This window comes from Chinchilla lanigera, unplaced genomic scaffold (assembly GCF_000276665.1).
Source record: "Chinchilla lanigera isolate Chin_1 unplaced genomic scaffold, ChiLan1.0 scaffold00010, whole genome shotgun sequence".
Classification (NCBI taxonomy): Eukaryota; Metazoa; Chordata; class Mammalia; order Rodentia; family Chinchillidae; genus Chinchilla; species Chinchilla lanigera.
The window spans coordinates 14249685-14271388 of NW_004955411.1; the positions used below are offsets into that span (position 1 = coordinate 14249685).

At 36.1% G+C, this 21704-nt stretch overlaps 1 protein-coding gene across 1 annotated transcript in view; it reads left to right on the forward strand.

Annotated features, from left to right (window-relative positions):
* Znf292 (zinc finger protein 292) overlaps positions 1 to 13425 on the forward strand; it is an 81051-nt gene extending 67626 nt beyond the window's left edge. The window contains exon 9 of the mRNA XM_005377715.2: positions 4434 to 13425. Within this exon, the coding sequence (XP_005377772.1) occupies positions 4434 to 11585 (7152 nt within the window). The 3' untranslated portion in view covers positions 11586 to 13425. The remainder of the gene's footprint in view (positions 1 to 4433) is intronic.
* The last annotated feature ends 8279 nt before the right edge of the window (positions 13426 to 21704 follow it).

Consider the following 21704-nt stretch of genomic DNA (forward strand, 5'->3'; position numbering starts at 1 on the left):
ACTGAGGTGAAAGCCATTTTTTGTAGCATTTTCTCTCCAGCCTGTGTAGTGCTTTAAATAATATAATTGCATATGAACCTATAAAATACATATAAAGACAAAAGTAAGGAACTAAACATGTGAGAAAGACATCAAAGTGAGCAAGCAGGATTTTTAAAGACGCAAAAGAACTTTTGGGAATATTAATACATAATAACTGAAATAAAAAATAATAGGTAGATTATATAGATAATATAGCACAACTGAAGAGGGAATTGAGCAGAGACTACATATGTACTTCCACTTTTTTATTAAGTATTTGAATCCAAGTTGTTACTTTTTTTTTTTTTAAATATTTCTGGCATGGAGGATCAAACCCAGGGCCTTGCTCGTGCTAAATGAGATCTCTACCTTCCATCTACACTAACAGCCCAAACTTGATTTTTTTTTCGTAGTAACCCTTGTAAGAATGAAGCTTGTTTCTCTTTACATGTGCACAGAAGATCTCTTCCAAAGGTTTGTCATCATTACATAGAATCTACAAATGAAGATTCACTATGACAGTTAATATTTTTAAATTAATGTATGATTTTTTTGAAAGGATAAACCAAAACACATTTTTATTGCCTTTTTAACAGTATCTTTTACAATCTGTAGTTGGACAGTTCATCTTATTTATATCTTTATTTTTCTATCTTGAAATAATTTCTCTTTCCAGAGTAAAGAACAGTAATAAAGTCTTCAGTTTTGCAGTTTTTCCTCTTATCAACCTTGTTAATACATCTTGATTTTTCATTTTATATATTGTAGTGCTATAGTTAAAACACACACTAGAAAGGTACAATAAGTTTCTTAGAATATTGCTATACAATTTTAAAATTCAGATTATGCTGCTGCTTACCATCTAATTTAACAAGCAGCATGGTAAGGTAGAAGAGATGTGGAATTAGGAAGTAGGCAGGCTGGCTGGAAAGCCTGGATAGCTACCACTGCATGACGTTAACCTAAACTCTTGGTTTCACTTCTTAATCTGATGCATTTAGATGAGGTAAATGTAACTACCTTTGACCTTCCTCCCTGCTCAGAAACAGGCCATTTCACAGGGTGGGGAGAAGCTTGGATAGGAACTGTACTGTGCATTACAATAGCTACCTTCTAGGTAATCAGTAGCTCCTTGTGGCAAGGAGGTGCCATGTTGGAGACCACAGATTCAGAATGTCCCCATCATCATAAACAGTTTTGTTGGGTAGTCCTCATCTAGGAAGAGAGAAAGAAAATACAAAAAAAAAGTGTTATAAAAAGCATAACTACCCTGGGAGAAGTTGACCAGCCCAGCAGACTTCTTGACAAGGATAATTTGCAACATGGTAATTGCTCTTTCCCCTAAAATTTTCTTTCCTTTCAAGTGAAATTTTTCCTTTTGTTTTGCTTAGCTATCTGAAATCTAATCACACAGAGGTGGTTTATCTTAAAACTGGAATTGTAGATTGTTACTGTTTTAAGATCAAAGAGACCTTACAGTTAAGCTGTAAGTCCTGTAAGCTGTCTAAATGACCAATAGTAACTCTGTTTTCTAGAGGATGAAATATAACCTCAGGGTTACTGAGTTGAGTTAATGGCTTTCCCTGGTTTTTCAAAATTCGAGAAGCTGTTGAAGATTTTCAGCTAGCTACTCATATATAATAGTCAATTACTTCTTAAATGTATGTTTTTTTGTTTGGATAGGGTCTCATTATATAGTCCAAGCTGGCCTTAAACTCACTGTATAGCCCAGGCTGCTTCACCCTCCTGAGTGTTGAGATTACAGGCGTGTGCCACCACATCCCACTCTTAAATCTTAATTGAGATCTGCAAAGAAGTTGAATAGATAATGTAGTGCATCTTTTTATTAATGGAATGTAGGCTTTATTACGTAGCTTGAAGTTAAAAACTGAACAATTACAGTGCAATAATGAGCCTTTCTACTATGGTAAAATGTGAGACTCTTGGGAGTGCAGATTGCTTAGCTAAGTGTTTGGTGTGAAGTAGTGTCTGAGTGAATAAAAAAATTGTGTTTCTCTGTTTCGTTGTGGCCAAGCAAAGCAGTAGCAGGGAAGCACCGTGTCCCAGAAAGAAAGAAAAAAAAAAGTGTAATAGGTATCAGGATAAATAAAAGAATGAGATATTAGGGAAACTGTAGCTAGCTCAATTTGCCTATTTGGTTGGAAAGAAAAAAGGCTAGAACAGATGAAAAGAGGTCATGTTGTACAAGCCCTTATTTATTCTCCCTGAGCTTTGCTGGCTTTGCTCTTAATTCTGAAATGCATAATAGCCATTTAAAGAATTTTAAAAGCAGGTTAAGACAGTGTTTTGCTTAGGTAAGGAATACCTGAATGGAATGTCACATGGAGACCTGAAATCAGCATGAGAACCTTGGGTAGCTTGTGGTCAGGGATACTAGTGAAGAGGGTACCAAAAGACAGACTTTGCTTTCATCAGAAGCTTGCTGAAGTCACTAAGGAATTTCTTCTCTTCCTCTTCCAAATTCATATTACCCAGCTTTCTGTGACTGACATTCAAACTGGAGCTGTCCATGTTCTGTTGGTTGATGTAATGGCTTAAGTAAATTTTTAAAAATAGGTTAATCATTCATTTGATCACTTGTAATGTGGAAAATTGCTACAATATAGAAAATCCAAACTTGACTTTAAAAGCATGCATGTGATGTCAGTCTGTGATGGAGTATTGCTTGCAAACTCAGTTTCTAGTGCACACATACAAAGATAGAAAGCCAGGAGAATTTTGATAATTTCTTTTGTTGGCATTGTTTGTTTGGGTTTCGGATTTGATTATAACATTAAAATGTTTTTGAAGCAAATTTATGAAAGTTATTTGTCCTTTATAAGTTGAAATGGACTCTTGAATTCAGGATTAGAAATATCATTGGGATGCCCTTCTGAAATAATTGTCACGTTGTATACATTTTTGAGTCAACTTTTATCATTTCTGGGGAAAGTATATCACTGAAAAGAGCTATTTTCCCCAAGGCACATATCCTTCCAAAAATTTTCTGATCTTTGAATCCATTCTTAAATTTCATCTTCTTTCTTTCCAGAATTTTCAGAACAATCATAGCCTTTTCCAGAATTCTCATCCTCTATACAGTATAGGTACCAGTCCTTCTGACTGGAATTCCTTCAGGGTCAGTGCACATTCCAATTGTAGTTGGCTTGGTCTGCGAGTCCTGTAAAATTTCTGTGCACCCTACTTTCTTGTATACCTTCTTCTCTTGTGTGCAGCTGCACTTACTACACGTCTTATGTACCCTAACAGAGGAGTAGCTGCATAGGTTTATGTGAAAACTAGAAACATCCATATGGTCTCACTTCTTTCTTTGAGCTTTCTTCCCTGTTACTTAAGTTTCTCCATGTCTTACCGATTTTCTTCTTCACCTTTGTGCCCTTGCTTTTCTTAAAACCAAGACTAGTTTGGTATCCTAAGTGCCTTCTCTCCCCTTTCTTTTTGTCTACTATTTTATTTCCTTCTTCGCCTATGAAAATTCAGAACCTATTGGTTTTCTTTACTTTTTTACCTTCTCTTTTGATCTTGTGTCACAAATACTCCATTCCAATAAATGTGACCACATCCTGTGACTGGCTTGTTTCTCACATATCCATTTTTCTTTTTGTTCTTTAAAATCCATTTTTATCTCAATGTATCTTTCAAGTGACTCTTACCTTCATTACTACTAATAAGAATTCTAGATACTAATTCAAAAGAAAATTCTGTTTATTTGGCTATGTGTCCCTTCTTACTCTTAATTCTTAAGCTGGTCCAACCATAAGATAGATGATTGACATTCTGGAATATGTGAAGTCCTCACTATTAAGGATCAAGTAAGTTATTTTGCTAGAAGTAAAATTCTTCTTTCACTACTAACAAGTTCGAGAATCAGAACATTCCCATTTTCTAATTGGATCAGGAAGGTTGTGTTTTAGAAAGATTGCAAATACAAACTAGGAAGATTTATGATAGACATTTATTGATCACTTACGTGTCAGACATTATACTAAACCATATTAGATACTTTAAAACTTTAATCTGGTGTAATGCTCACAGCAGCAATTTTATGCAATTTAAAGTGCTGTTTTGTCCTCCATTTTATAAAAGGGATATGAAAAGTCAGAGAAGTTAAACAACACGTTTGCCTGGATTAGATGAACACATAGTCAAGTCTTCTCTTAGCTTTCAGTATTTATAGGGTATTCCCCTATCATTCTATAAAGTTCACTTCACACAGATGCACTTCAGACTAAGCTGCAGAGCTTGAGAAGTGGCATCTTTTTATACGTTACTGTTGTGTAGGATCTGAGAAAAGCATATCTGCATTTTAAAAACTAAATTTAAAAATAAATCTGTGTACATTAACATAATAAATTAGTGTAGATTAATATTTCCTGTTTGCTTTTTCACAGACTGAAGGTGCTGGACTTGCTACATGTATAGAACTATGTGTAAAAGCTCTTCGCTTGGATGCTACAGAAAACACTGAAGTGAAAATATCTATTTGCAAGACCATTTCATGTTTGTTGCCTGATGATCTGGAAGTTAAACGAGCTTGTCAACTGAGTGAATTTCTTATTGAGCCTACAGTAGATGCATATTATGCTGTGGAAATATTGTATAACCAGCCAGACCAAAAATATGATGAAGAGAATCTTCCAATACCAAATTCTCTACGCTGTGAGCTCCTCCTTGTTCTGAAAACTCAGTGGCCCTTTGATCCAGAATTTTGGGATTGGAAAACCTTAAAACGGCAATGTCTTGCGCTAATGGGAGAAGAAGCATCCATTGTGTCTTCAATTGATGAATTAAATGACAGTGAAGTATATGAAAAAGTAGTAGACTACCAGGAAGAGAATAAAGAACCTTCTGTGAATGGACTTTCTGGTGGAGTTGGTGCTAATTCTGGCTTCCTTAAGGATATTGGTGATGAAAAGCAAAAGAAGAGGGAGATCAAACAATTAAGAGAGAGAGGATTTATATCTGCTAGGTTTAGGAATTGGCAAGCCTACATGCAGTACTGTGTACTATGTGACAAAGAATTCCTTGGCCACAGAATAGTACGACATGCCCAGAAACATTATAAAGATGGGATTTACAGTTGCCCGATATGTGCAAAAAACTTCAATTCTAAAGAAACTTTTGTCCCTCATGTCACATTGCATGTTAAACAATCTAGTAAAGAAAGATTAGCAGCTATGAAACCATTAAGAAGATTGGGAAGGCCTCCTAAGATCACAACTACCCATGAGAATCAGAAGACTAATACAGTGGCTAAGCAGGAACAGCGACCTATAAAAAAGAATAGTCTCTATTCAACAGACTTCATAGTATTTAATGACAATGATGGTTCAGATGATGAGAATGATGACAAAGATAAATCTTACGAGCCTGAAGTGATTCCAGTCCAGAAACCAGTACCTGTGAATGAATTTAATTGCCCTGTAACTTTTTGTAAAAAGGGCTTTAAGTACTTTAAAAATTTAATTGCTCATGTGAAAGGGCATAAGGATAATGAAGATGCCAAACGCTTTCTTGAAATGCAAAGCAAAAAAGTTATTTGCCAGTACTGTAGACGGCATTTTGTAAGTGTCACTCATCTCAATGATCACTTACAAATGCATTGTGGCAGTAAACCATATATCTGTATACAGATGAAATGTAAGGCTGGTTTTAATAGTTATGCAGAGCTTTTAACCCACCGAAAGGAACATCAAGTCTTCAGAGCAAAGTGCATGTTTCCTAAATGTGGTAGAATTTTTTCAGAGGCTTATTTACTATATGATCATGAAGCACAACATTATAATACCTACACTTGTAAGTTCACAGGTTGTGGTAAAGTTTATCGTTCTCAGAGTGAGCTGGAAAAGCATCTTGACGATCACAATACTCCTGAAAAAGTGCCGCCTCCTGAAGACCACCTTAATTCATCTGGAGATTCTGTTCAGCCTTCCATAGTGAATCACAACACAGGAGCTAATACTGAGAAAGACAGACCTATGCTTCCTTCGGAAAATAGCATTGAAAACAGCATACCTACAGACAAAAGTGATGCTTGGGATAAAAGCAAATCAGAGTCAGCTGTGACCACACAAGATCAGATTTCTGTCTGTGAGCTCAGGCAGGCTAATGGACCACTGTCAAATGGTTTGGGAAACCCTGCTACTACTGCTCCTGCTCTTCTTCAGGCCAGTGAAGTAGCTGTGTCTATCAAGGTGTCTCTCAAGCAGGGGATTGAGGATAACTTTGGAAAGCAAGAAAATTCAACTGTGGAAGGCACTGGTCCACCACTGGTCACAAAGTTAAACACACCAGTTGAAGATCCTTGTAATGATGTCTGTCATCCAAGTTTCCAAGAGAAAAAGGAAGAGGACTGCTTTAATGAAGCTGAGATTTCTCACAATTCTTTAGTAAATTCAGAAACTCTCAAAATAGGTGACCTTAACCCACAAAACTTAGAAAGACAAGTGAACAGTCTAATGACCTTTTCTGTGCAAAATGAGGCAGAATTTCAAAACAGTTTACCACCTTCCAAGTTTGAATGTGGAGATAATGTTAAAACATCATCAAGTCTTTACAGTTTACCTCTAAAGACATTAGAAAGTATCACATTTGTTCCTTCACAGCCCATCCTAAGTAATTCATTAGGAACTCCATCAGTGCCTCCAAAAGCTCCAACTCAGAAATTCAGCTGCCAAGTTGAAGGATGTACTCGAACCTATAATTCTTCACAGAGTATTGGGAAACACATGAAGACAGCACACCCTGATCAGTACGCTGCATTTAAGGTGCAGCGCAAAAGTAAAAAGGGTCAGAAATCTAGTAATTTAAATACACCAAATAATGCAAAATTGGTTTATTTTTTGCCATCACAGGTGAGCAGCTCTAATAATACATTTTTTACACCACAGACCAAAGCCAATGGGAGTCCTGCTTGTTCAGCCCAGTTGCAGCATGTCTCCCCTTCCATTTTCCCAGCTCACTTAGCAGGTGTGTCAACTCCGTTGTTGCCGTCAATGGACACTGTCATAAATCCAAATGTACCTTCTCAGGATAAAGATGAACAAGGTAGTATGTTATGTTCTCAAATAGAAAGCTTACCTAATGCTACCTTGCCAGCACAAATGGAAGATATAACCAAAACAGTTTTGCCTTTGAATATTGACAGTGGCTCAGATCCTTTCCTTCCTTTACCTGCAGAAAGTAATTCAATGTCTCTCTTCCCTTCACCAGCAGATAGTGGGACTAATTCTGTATTTTCCCAACTGGAAAACAGTGCAAATCATTTTTCCTCACAGACTGAAGGAAACACTAATTCTTCCTTTCTAAAGGGGAGTAATGGGGAAAACACAGTTTTTCCTTCCCAAGTGAACGTTGCAAATGACTTCGGTAGCACCAGTGCCCAAGAGCCTGCCCCTGAAAAAGTAAAAAAAGACCGTGGGCGGGGTCCAAATGGGAAGGAAAGAAAACCCAAGCACAACAAAAGGGCTAAATGGCCTGCAATTATCAGAGATGGGAAATTTATCTGTAGCAGGTGTTACAGGGCTTTTACTAATCCCAGGTCGCTGGGTGGACACTTATCTAAGCGATCTTACTGTAAACCACTGGATGGAGCAGAAATTGCTCAAGAACTTTTACAAAATAACGGACAGCCTTCTCTTCTTGCCAGTATGATTCTCTCCACAAATGCAGTAAATCTGCAGCAACCGCAACAGTCTACCTTCAACCCAGAAGTATGTTTTAAAGATCCATCATTCCTGCAGCTTCTTGCTGCTGAAAATCGGCCATCAGCATTTTTACCAAATATATTTCCTCGGTCCAGTGTGAGTAACTTTAATAACAGTGTTAGTCAAGAAGGCAGTGAAATTATTAAGCAGGCTTTGGAAACCGCTGGCATTCCTAGTACATTTGAGGGTGCTGAAATGCTTTCTCAGGTTGTTCCCACAGGTTGTGTCTCAGATGCAGCACAAGTAAATTCAACAGTGATGCCAAATCCAACTGTTTCACCCTTGTTGCAGACTGTATGCCACCCAAACACCCTGCTGACAAATCAGAACAGGACACCAAATTCTAAAACTTCCACCATTGAGAAATGTAGCAGTTTGCCTGTTTTTTCAACAAATGACTTACTACTGAAAACTGTTGAAAATGGTTTGTGTACTACTTCATTCCCTAATTCTACTGGGCTATCACAAAATTTTACCGGTAACAGTCCACGCGTTTCTGTTATAAGTGGTCCTCAGAGCACAAGATCCAATCATTTAAATAAAAAGGGAAACAGTGCTTCTAAGAGAAAAAAGAAAGTTACTCCTCCACTAATTGCACCTAATGCATCCCAAAACTTGGTACCAAGTGACTTAACAACAATGGGACTTGTAACAAAGAGCATTGAGATTCCTACTACTAACCTCCATTCAAATGTAATTGCAAATTGTGAACCTCAGGGTTTGGTGGAGAATCTAACACAGAAACTAAATAATGTTGACAATCAGTTGTTTATGACTGATGTGAAAGAAAACTTCAAAACCAATCTTGAGTCCCATACAGTGTTACCCTCTTTAACTTTAAAAACTGAAAATGGTGATTCCCAAATGATGGCTTTGAATTCATGTACAACTGCAGTGAATTCTGATTTGCAGATTTCTGAAGACAATGTTATACAGAACTTTGAGAAGACTCTTGAAATTATTAAAACTGCTATGAATTCTCAGATACTTGAGGTAAAAAGTGGATCTCAGGGTGTTGGTGAAACATCACAGAATACTCAGATAAATTTTAATGTTCAGCTTCCATCAGTAAACTCTGTTCAAAATAACAAATTACCCGATTCACCTCAGTTTTCCTCTTTCTTAAGTGTCATACCAACAAAAAGTAACGTTCCTCAGGCTGAAGTATTACACAAGGAAGATCAAATACAAGAAATTTTAGAAGGTTTGCAAAAATTGAAATTAGAAAATGATCTATCCACTCCAGTGTCCCAGTGTATACTAATAAATACATCAGTGACACTGACTCCTACTCCTCTTACACCAATTCCAAATGTCACAGTTGTTCAGCCAGTTTCTGAGGTGGTACACGTTCAGCTTAATGACAGAGTTAATAAACCCTTTGTGTGTCAAAACCAAGGCTGTAACTACAGTGCAATGACAAAGGATGCACTATTTAAGCACTATGGTAAAATCCACCAATACACTCCAGAAATGATTCTTGAAATTAAGAAGAATCAGTTGAAATTTGCTCCATTTAAATGTGTAGTACCAACGTGTACAAAAACTTTTACAAGAAATTCTAATCTCCGGGCACACTGTCAGTTGGTACATCATTTTACAACAGAAGAAATGGTTAAGTTAAAAATCAAAAGGCCTTATGGAAGAAAGTCTCAGAATGAAAATGTGTCAGCTTCGCGAATTACACAAGTGAAAAAACAGCCAGCTACGACTGAGGAAAATAAAAGGGAATTGCCCCCTGCTTTGCACTTGAGAACAGAGACAGCAAGTGCCCTCAGTAATGTGGAAGACATTCCAGAAAAACAACTTTTGGAAAAAAAAAGTCCTGAAACAACAGAAAGTTCTTCACAGCTGATTGTAATTACTTCTGAACAGTGTAATATAGATTCTCCCACAGACATCCAAAGCAAAGGACGGAAAATTAGAAGGTATAAGAAAGAAAAGGAGGAGAAAAAACGAAAGAAGCCAGTTCCCCAAACCCTTGAATTTCCAACGAGGTATAGTCCCTATAGACCTTACCGTTGTGTTCACCAGGGATGCTTTGCTGCCTTTACAATACAGCAAAACTTAATTCTTCATTACCAGGCTGTACATAAATCAGATCTTCCTGCATTTTCTGCAGAGGTTGAAGAGGAAAATGAAGCTGGGAAAGAAAGTGAGGAAACTGAAACTAAACAAACAATGAAAGAATTTCGGTGTCAGGTGAGTGACTGTTCTCGAATTTTCCAAGCAATTACTGGGCTAATACAACACTACATGAAACTTCATGAAATGACTCCTGAGGAAATTGAAAGCATGACTGCTTCTGTGGATGTTGGCAAATTTCCATGTGACCAGTTGGAGTGTAAATCTTCATTTACAACGTACTTGAACTATGTGGTTCATCTTGAAGCGGACCATGGAATTGGTGCAAGAGCAAATAAAACAGAAGAAGATGGCATATACAAATGTGATTGTGAAGGTTGTGACCGGATATATGCCACGAGATCTAATCTCCTCCGACACATTTTCAATAAGCATAATGACAAACATAAAGCTCATTTGATTCGGCCAAGAAAATTAACACCTGGCCAGGAAAATATGTCAAGCAAGGCAAACCAAGAAAAGTCAAAGTCTAAACAACGGGGAACAAAACACAGAACTGGAAAGGAAGGAATCAAAATGCCTAAGACCAAACGAAAGAAGAAAAGTAATTTAGAAAACAAGAATGCAAAAATTGTACAGATTGAAGAAAACAAACCTTATTCTCTGAAACGAGGAAAGCATGTATATTCTATAAAGGCAAGAAATGATGCCTTGTCTGAATGTACAAGCAGATTTGTAACCCAGTATCCGTGTATGATAAAGGGGTGTACTTCAGTTGTTACAAGTGAAAGCAATATAATTAGACATTACAAATGCCATAAATTATCTAAGGCATTTACATCACAACACCGCAATCTTCTTATTGTTTTCAAACGGTGTGATAACTCAGAAGTTAAGGAAACCTCTGAGCAAGAAGGTGATAAAAATGATGTGAAAGATTCTGATACATGCATATCAGAGAACAATGATAACTCAAGAACAACTAGTATGCCACAGAAGGAAATTGAAAAAAGTGAAAAAGATGAAATGGATGAGCTAACAGAATTATTTATTACAAAATTAATAAATGAAGATAGCACAGTTGTTGAAACCCAAGCTAATACCTCCTCAAATGTAAATAGTGATTTTCAGGAAAGTAACCCCTGCCAGTCAGAAAGACGAAAAGCAAGTAATTTGAAGAGAGTTAATAAAGAAAAAAACCTTTCACAAAATAAAAAAAGGAAAGTTGAAAAGGTTGAAACAGAGTTAGCGGGTGAGATAAATAACTTGCGTAAAGAGGAAGAAACTGCTGTTGCAATTCAAACCACTGAGGAGCATCCTGCGTCTTTTGACTGGAGCTCATTTAAACCAATGGGATTTGAAGCTTCATTTTTGAAGTTTCTTGAGGAGTCTGCAGTGAAGCAGAAGAAAAATACTGACAAAGACCACCCAAATAGTGGAACTAAAAGAGGATCCCATTCAAGTTCAAGAAAAAATACTGATAAGACTGCTGTGACTAGTGGAAATCATGTATATTCCTCTAAAGAAAGTGAAGTTTTTGTACAGTTTGCCAATCCTTCACAGCTACAGTGCAGTGATAATGTAAAAATTGTTTTAGATAAGACTCTTAAAGATTGCACTGAGCTTGTCCTAAAACAACTTCAGGAAATGAAACCTACCGTCAGTCTGAAAAAACTTGAAGTACATTCAAATGATCCAGATATGTCTGCTATGAAAGAAATCAGTATAAGTAAAGGTAGAGGGCAGTACTGATAATGTACTATAAATACATCATTTATAGTTTTATTTTACGTAGGAAGCCATCAAGCATGCTGTAATTGTGAAACTTTTTTATTTTTTGTTGACATGAATTAACCTGGCCAAAAAAAAAAAAAAAAAAAATCATGACATTTGTCATGTAGAACTTTTTATCCCTATGGGACTTGAGGAACAGAATTAGTACTTCATTTATTGTAAATATTTGAGTTAAACCTCAGATTTTTATCACCCAGTTGCCCTTTTCATGAATTAGACTCAATTATCTGTGTGATTGGTATGTTTCACCAGGTCACTGCTCATGTATAACAGTACTCTTTATTTGTAGATACTTTTTTGTATATATTTATTATTGTAAATCATTTGCTGCCACCAGCAGTCTGTAAGTCTAAACTATTAAATGATACATTTATATTTGGAATTTTAATTTTTAACTAATTGATCAAATTTTTAAAACTTCTTTTATTGTTTTAAATTATGAACTTTTTGAACTAAAACTAGAAACTGCCATAGTTTATTGATTTTTACATGAAACGTTTATTTACAAGATGATCTCAAGATTTTGTTTCACAAAATAGACACATTGAATCAACACTGCTTTGTAAATTTGCCATCCTGGATTTTTGGGTGGTATATCCATGTAAAGTTAAATCAGATTCTTTAGTAGTTTCATACAGCTACACTACGCCCTCCCCCCATTGCTTCTAGTTGGATATAGTTATTATGAGTCCATGAAATATAATGGAAATGTGAATAAAGAATTTAATACATTGAAGATTTTAAACATTGGTATTTTAAGAAACCCTTTGTGAATGTGATAGAAATTAGTGGTGTGGAGCAGTGTAAATATTGAGGTGGTGATTTGTGAAGTAGCCCAGTATTGCCTTAAATAAAATCACATTTCATTTCTTGTTTTATACATGTGATCTTATAAAGGTTTTTTTGCCCCATTTTCTGAGATTTATAGATTGGTGTATAGCTTTAAACTGTAAAAACTTTTGTGGAAAGGATTTTTTAAACATTTTTATAAATCTTAAAATTGCTATCATTAAAGTGAGCCCATCTTGTGTTTATAAAATACAAGAATCCTTAACATTCATAGTTAGATAAAACACTTTCTATAAGGAAGTTGGATGTTTTGATTTTGCTATTTATAGACATTAGATTGTACAGCTACACCTGTATTTTCTCAGCGTATCTAATGATACCCTTCATTAGATGAGTCTTCAAGAGCAGTATTAGTTATTATAATTGATTATTTTGATTATTTAGTATGTAGTTGGCTTTTACGTTTTAGCTTCGTTCACCATATTTATACTGTGGATTCACAGTCGGAGTAGAGGTTATTTTAGGAGAGTTCATGACCTTTTAATGTCTAAAATCAGTTTGGAAGCAAAAGAAAACATCCTTTCAATATTTACACTTTTGTTTGCCATAAATAGTAACATTGAACTTTTTATGTTGTGTTTGTTATGAAGCAGTTACATTCACAATATTATTAGCGTGAGATATTGATGATATTGTGATGATAGAGATGTGTATATTCCCTGTGCAGCAGCATCAGATTTGCAGGAGAAATGAAGCACTTAACAGAAATTGCTGGTACTCTGAATAAATAAGCATGGTCAAGGAATGATCTATTTTCTTTGGAAAATATTTTTTTAAGTTTTATTAAAGTATTATAGTTTTTATTTTTAGGGCTCAGTGGGTTATATTGAATGGTTTCACCTCTTATGGTTTATTATCAATATGCATAAAACTTGACATTACAATCCCTACCCTTTGGCAAGCCCACTGTTATTTATTAAAATAAAAGTTGTTTTATGGATGATCAATACATGTTTTTAAACAATAATTTAAATCAGTAATTTAATATTTTTAATTAAGTGAATGTTTTCATATGGTTTTCTTAGAACTTGATCTAGCTATTAAAGATGGGCATTTTGCAAAGCTGTCTGAAACATTGTGATAGCAAGGCAAGGTTTACTTTTGATCACTGTAATGATGGACCACTGTTAAGTGAAAACGCCAATGTCTTAAAGACTTTCTTTTGCTTATTAGCTTGAGAAAACTGACCATTCGACATTTCTGTAAGTGTTCCCTGCCTTTTAGTGAAGAGTTTGCCAACTTCAAGTGAATTTCTTTTTATTCCAAGTACTGTATACAAAAAGTAATTATGGGGGAGTGAGCCTCTTAGCATGGAATAGAAAAATCAAATTATAGTATAAAATAATGAGTTTATAGAATAGCATGTTGGTATGGATTTGATATGGAATTTAATGCCTAAGTATTAAAAACCTCAAAGTATTTTTCATGGTATACTTTTCCTCAGTCTGTTGTCTTGGAGATAATTTTTTCTGCAATATCCGTTAACTTGAGATATTGCCCAAGATTTCATCATTTAAAAATTGATTTTCTTCTATACTCAAAGTATTTTAATATTACAGTTCAGAACTATGTTAGAATAAGTCATCTTAAGTGTAACAGCTTGAAAATTTTCAAGATTGTTAAATTCAGTATAGTTAAATTGTTTTAAAGGGTTAGACAGACATTTTTATCCCCTTCAAAAAAAAATGGTTACTGCGTGCATTTAGGTAGAACAGTTAAATGAGGTAATAATTAGCACCATGTAAAAAGATTGAGTAAATTGGACATTAGTAGCAGGGAAACTACAAATGGTCCTGGCCCAAAAAATGAAGTTGAAAGAAGAAGAAAAAAAAAAAAAAAAGACTAATGTTTATGAGAGATGCTGAAGACTAGTGTAGGGCAGCCTTTTTCTGGGTATTTATTGTACTGAGATGTTAAAGGTAAGTAAGGTGAATTTTATGACCAAAGTAGTTTGCTAAACTACATGTATAGTTCCCTCTAAGAATCCAGTGCACATTGACATTAGATAGTGAAAAGACCTGTAAAGAAAACAATGACTGTTAAAGTAGGGATGTTCTAAACTTAATTGACATGAAGACATTTTTATGATACTGATAGAATTAGTACTTTGAGGAACAGACTTTGGGAAATGCTGATCTAAAATGTCACTTATTTAGCCAGGACTAATACAAGAGGTATGCACAATTCAGCTGTATCAGCTAATTTTAAAATGTTGATTATTTTAGTTGCACTCTTTATCCATTCCGGTTGATTTCAGTTCTGCACTATATTGTTGATGCTTTGAATATCACCCTTTTATTCAGTAATATTTACTGAATGTCAACTAAGTGCACTTTGTTTAAAATCCAGTCTCCTGACTTGCTCACAGCCCTGCTGCCTGTTGCAGGTACTCTCTTCCTACTTCACGTTTCCTGCTGTTTCCATTTCGTTGAACACGTAGTAAGCTTCTCCCCCCACCCCCGCCCCACCGCAAAAGCATTCACAGACCGTGTCTGGCCGGAATGCTCATCCCTTATTTTGATGACTTTTTAGCCCTCAGCAATGTCATCAGAGAGACACCAAGTCAATCTAAAATAAAATTACACCTATGCCCATTTCTGTGTTTCACGTTTGTTACTTGTCCTCTGTTCCTTCCATCACTACCACTCTATGAAGAAAATGAGATTGAATTTTCTCATGATCTTGCTCATTAAAAATGCCTTATTTTTTTTTTATTTTAAGATAAAGTAAAACAAAATTTCATAAAATAATAGAATAATGATAATATATGTTATCTTTTAAAGTGGTTGCTCAGGGCACAAGATATGGGCATAAAAATTTCTCCAATTGATAATAGCACAAACATTCCTTTCTAATGAACTAAGAGACACTAATAGTATAACTGACTTGTATTTTTCCCTTTCCCTACTGTCCTTTCCCCTTTCACCCCTCCCAGTTCCTTTCTCCTTTTGAGCAATTTCTTCCCACTTCACACACTCTGTCGTACACTGTAGAAGTTACTCTTTCAGTTTCTCACACCAGGGAGATAATAAGATTTTTATACATGTGAGTCTGATTTACTTTACTTACGTGTGTGGTCTCTAGTTGCATCCATTTACCTATAAAAGCTTTTGAGTTTATCTTCTTTTATAGCTGAAGAATATCCATTGTATAAAAACACCACATCTTTTTTATCCATTCCTCAGTTGATGGGCATTTGGGTTATTTCCAAGATTTAGCTATGATAAATTGCACTGCTATAAACATGGGTGCACATATATCGCTGTGGCATGATGTTTTCAGTTCTGGAAAAATACCCAAAAGGGAATAGCTGGGTTGAATGGGACCTCTAATCCTAGTTTTGTGAGGAATCTTCAGACTGATTTCCACAGTGGTTGCACCAGTCTACACTCGCACCAACAGTGGAGAAGGGTTCCTTTTTCCCCACTGCCCCTCCAGTATTTGTTACTGGTTGATTTCTTGATGATAACCATTCTTTCTGGAGTGAGATGGAATTTCAGTTTTGTTTTAATTTACATCTCTCAAATGACCAGTGATGTTGAACTTTTTTTCATGTCTTTATTTGCCGTTTGTATTTCTTCATCTGAGCAATGTGTATTCATCTCAGATGCTCATTTTTTGCTTGGGTCTTCGAATTTGGGAGGGGTCTGATTTTTTTCAATTCTTTATGTGTTCTAGAAGTCCTTTGAGGAACAGTTGACTAAAGGTCTTTGAAAACTACTGTTTCGTTTTAATGAACTTTTCTCTTACTAGATCATTTTTAAAAGTTTACAGATAGGTCCCAGTAGTTACTTCTGAAAAAGAAGATGGGAAGAGAGACTTTTTTGTCCAACTCTCACATTGTTCAGACCCATTCTTAGCTAATTTGGCAGCACTCTATTTCCTCGTAGAAACTCTTCTAAAATGGTTCTTGCCATTATTTCCATCCTCTTCTGTTCTCTTGACCCTCATTCAGTTCTTCAAGAGAATTCAGTGGAAGTGACGATTTTCTCCTTGAAGTAATTCTTTTCTCTCCATTTTCTTGACATTTTTTAGTTTTCTGTCTTTGTTGGCTGCTAAATCTCCCATTCCATCCCTGGCTCATCTCACAGTGAACTCTGGTTTGTTGTGTTTATTTCTGTGGATGATTTAATCTAGCTTGTGCAGTTTAGTCAGTCTATCACTAAAATTTATACTACAATACCAAACTTTTCATAGTTGTGTATACAGCTGCCTACTTCCGAGTTAAGCATATTGCACTCAAAGAATTACTTTCTTCACCTTACCTTCAATCTTTTTCTCTAGCAATAGTCTTTATTATTATATTACCTGGGAAAGTGAAGTCTGCCTGTATTTTTCTAGTTTGGCTCATTGGTATCATGGCAATAACCAAAAAAAGTCACAGTTGCTGTCATTTCTGTCCTATCTGGAAAGGAACCTTTCTGTTTGCATGTTTCAAAACTAGTCCAGTCACCATCATCTCTTGCACATACTGCTACAGTCTCCCTACTAACTTCTCCAGTATATTCCCTACCAGGCAGTTCGACCTTTTTAGTTTTTGGTTTTTTTAAAATCAGGCCTTGCTATTTTGAAGTAATGTTGAAGTGGAGGGGGACTTAATTTTTATACTGCACTTTGAATAGTATTTTTGTTACGGGTCATTTCAGTCACAAGTGCATCTTGTTCTCTTCATTTGCCCATTGTCTCCTAGTCACGTTGACCTTTTCAGAGGTCCTCTGACCAAAGTAGCTGGACTCTGGAAGGTCTGCTTGCTGTTTTTACTGTTACAACTTACTCTGCATGTACTAGATTTCTAGCCCATAGTTGATTCTTTCTGTTAAAACAGTTTTCTTCATGACGTTTATCTCTTGTAATTGCTTTTTTTTCCTGTTACATGGTCTTTGCCCTCACTAAACCAGAGGCTACACAGGGGCAAAATCTTTTCTGTATTAGGTCATCTACCAATGTATTCCCGGTGCCTTAGACAGTATCTTGAACTTAGGGACTTAGCAGTGGCAAATATTTAGTCAGGTCTAAAATGGGTTTTAAAATACGGGATTCTGACTTAATGAGCCCTAACACAATTACTACAGCTGGAAGGAGTGGTAGAGGATACTCCAAGGATCTTTAATAGAATAAGACTGATACCAAATAATTTATGGTGAGGAAAAGCACTTAATAAATACTTTCTGGTGAAATTAAGTGAGGGAAAGCAGGGAACACTGGCCAAGAGGAAAGCATGTACGAAACATCTGATAGCAGTGGCGTTATTAGTAGGGATAGAGCTTAAGAGTCAATGGGAAAGGTAACCAATGTCAAGATCACATAGGGTCTTAAACGTGTTTAGTGGACTTGTACTGAGCAATAAGTTTACATTGGGCTTTAATCAGAGGAATGAGATCCTTGATAGTTTGAAATTTTCCTCTGGTGAAGTATTCCCTTGGGGGAATTGAAAAAGATCTATTAGAATCTTGTCCCTTTCATCCAGGGGAGAGCAGACAATGGCTTGGAATAGAGTGGTGCTGGCAGAAAGGGAGAACAGTGGAGAGACTTGGCGGATCTACAACATTTTATAAGGATTGATCTTTATGGGTTATGAGAAAAGGGAAGGAAAACATAAAGAAAATTTGAGGTACATTTTGAATAAAAATGCAAAAATGGTGGTGCACACGTGTAAACTTCAGGATGCTGAAGCAAGAGTATCAGTTTTGAGGCCAGCTTGGGCAGTTTGGCAAGATCCTATCTCAGAAAAGGATAGGGATCGGGGCTGGGGATTTAGCTCAGCGGCAAAGCGCCTGCCTGGCAAGTGCAAGGTCGTGAGTTCGGTTCCTGGTACCGGAGAAAAACCAAAAAAAAATAAAAAATTTAAAAGAAAAAAAAAGGATAGGGATCCACCTCAGTGCTACAGTGCTTGTCTGGAGTGCATGAGGTCTTGGGTTCAATCCCCACTACTAGGGGGTGGGGTCGGAAAGAGGACGGTGACTGAAGTACCGTTTAAGCAGGTAAGGTTAGAAGAGGAGGAGTTTTATGAATTGTCTAGGGAAAGTATAGAAAAGGACAGAGGGCTGAAGTTTAAATGTACACTAAAAAAAGGAAAATCAGAGAAGAATACTATTTAAACAAAGTACTTACAAATCTGCCACATTCTACTGAGACAGTAATGATTTTAAAGTACCCTTTGGTACTTAATGGTAAAAAAGTAATGACTTTAGTTTTAGTGGACATTTGGAAGTAGATTGAAAAAGTATAAATACCTTTTTTTTGGAAAGTGAAGGAGGAAAAAATAGAATGGTAGCTAGAAGGTGTCATAGATGGCAATCAAAGTTCTTAAAATGATGGGCAAAATAGAGCATTGTAAAGTGCCAGTGGGAAGGATTTGGTAGGTTAAGATGTAGGAAGTAGGATATATTATAAAATAAGTGTATGTCGGGTTATTATGAATGGTACTGGTGTATATCGAGATAATATGGAAGGAGTGGGGCTAGAGGAGAAGTTAATGTTGAGTTTGAGGTGGTTATAGGGGATAAGTGGAGAGACGGCAGTTTTTTGTAGGACTGAAACAGTTCTGGGCTTCAAATAGTTGAAGTAAGTCATTTTATGTTTTGGAATTGAAGGAGGCAGCTCAGTCTATAGATGAGAACTATGGTTATTATTCCAAGATTAGCAATGTTAGCACTATTTGGAGAGAATTTTTAATTCCTTGTAGGAGATGATGATATGCCCAGAAAACATGTAGGAAAAGATAGATGATGAAGGAGTTAAGTCTGAGGGACGCCAACACTTAGTAGGCATAAAGATAAACCAGCAAAGTCAACTTGAGAAGGGTCAGATCTAAACTAAAGAGGTACAGGCCAAGAGCATGAGCAAAGCCAAGATGAAATTAATGAAGAGGTTGTCATGCCAGACACCATTTGGAAGGCTAATTCATAAGACTAGTTGGTGGTCATTGATCTTTAGAGTTTCAATAGATACTAATTAATGTTTATTTTCTAGTTATGTAAAGCTAACTAGTGAATAGTGAGGTTGTCTACCTAAGGTGGTAGAAGTTGGAGTAAGATGAAATCTGGTCCCAGGAACAAGGTGGGAATATTGCATTAGAGAACAGAAAAGATGCCTTTTAGACTAACTCTGTTAAGTACATATGTTAAGCTGCTTGTTGGGAAGAAAGAAGAAGCAAAGTCTTTGTTCAACAGCAAGGCTTGGAAAAGTAGAAGAGGAAGGTTTGAATGCTGGAGATGGAGTTGAATAGGGTGTGTACAAAGATTAGTCATAGGTAATATATGAGGCTTCTTACATTGAAGGTATAATGTACTGGTATCATCTACATGATTATATAGTATTTCTGGTAATGATCCTGTTTCGATGGAAGAAGAAAAAGGTGGTTTTGTAATTGTGGTAGAAGTAGTGCATCAGTGAACTGAGCCTAGGTAGAGTAGGAAAGCCAGGAGCTGAGAATAAAAGGGAGTTACCAAAGGCCAAGCATTAGTATGAGGCCAGGACTTTTTAAGATTTTAGGACTAATGTAACTTGCAGTGTCTGAAATGGCCACAGAAGGGGACTAGTGAATAACAGATGGTTTTTGGAGTTGAAAAGTTTAGAGAACATTGAGTCTAATTTATTGGGTAGGTGTACATGAAGGATGCATTTAAAAACCGATGAGAAGACAGAGTCAAGTATTAAAAAGTCATAAGTAAAGCAGGGACAGTGGCTTCAGAAATTTGTGAATAGGAATTTCTTGTAGGGAGCATAATGAACCAGGAGAGGAATTAGAATAGTAGGACTAAAAGTATTAGCAAGGGCAGAGAGTTTTGTTTATGAAGACCGGAGGAAATAAGCTTTATAATGGAATCTTCGAGTTGAAGGCTGCAGTGCCGCAGGGATCTGCTATATCTAGACATTGCAGGTTTAGGCCCCATTTATCAGACCTGCTAGTTATGGTAACAGTTAACATTTATCAACTGATAGTGTGTGGTAAGACTTAACAGTTCTGTATTTCCATTTTTTTTTTTTTTTTTTTTTTTGGTTTTTCTCTGGCACCGGGAACCGAACTCACGACCTTGCGCTTGCCAGGCAGGCGCTTTGCCACTGAGCTAAATCCCCAGCCCCCTCCATTTTATTTTAAACAACAAAAAATGCAATAAAATTTGAAAAGATTGGAGGAAAGTAACAATGTAAAATACATGATACATTGTTATCTTCAAATTAGTTGTTCATATTACACAATATAAGCATGAAGAACCAATCAAGCAATATAGGCATATACCTATTGTTTCAATGAGCTAATAGCAATTAGTAGTATATCTATCTTAAATATCCTGTGTGTGGGTGTGTGTTTTTTTTTTTTCTTTCCCCTTTTTTCCTTTACCCCACTGCAATTTCTCTTTCTTTTGAGCATTTTCTTCACATTTCACAATGTCTGCTGTACATTTTGGGTCTTATTTACTCTTTTGCCTTCTTATGCTACGGAGACAATACAATGTTTACGCATAAAGACTGATTTATTTCATTTATAAGTATACATACAAGTCGCATCCATTTCCCAATAAATATCTCGTTTGTCCACCTTTATAGTTGAGTAATACTCCATTGTATAAAAAATCACATCTTTTTTATCCATTCCTTCGTTGATAGGCATTTGGGTTGTTTCCAAGATTTAACTATTACAAACTGCGCTGCTGTAGTCATGGGTGCACATATATTGCTGTGGTATGATGTTTTTAATTCTGGGAAAATAGCCAGAAGGGAAATAGCTGGGTTAAGTAGGACCTCTGATCCTAGTTTTTAAAGAAATCTCCAGACTGATTTCCAAAGTGGTTGCACCAGTCTACATTGCCACCAACAATAGAGAATGGTTCTTTTTTCCACACAGTTCCTCCAGCATTTGTTACTGGTTCATTTCTTGATGATAATGTTGTTTCAACTTGTATCTCTCAAATGACCAGTGATGTTGAACATTTTCCATGTATTTTATCATTTGCATTCATCTGAGAAGTACGTATTCATCTCAGCTGCCCATTTTTGGATTAGTCTTTGAATCTGTGAGTTCTGATTTTCAGTTTTTTATATGTTGTGGATATAAGTCCTTTGTCTGAGGGACAGTTAGCTAAAATGGTTTCCCACTCTGTAGGTGACCTTTTCACCCTATTGGTGATTTCTTTTGAGGTGCAAAAACTTTTCAATAGAATGGGAGCCTAGTTGTTGATTCTTCGAAGTGTTTCCTGTGTGGTTTAGGTTTTGTTCATGAAGTCT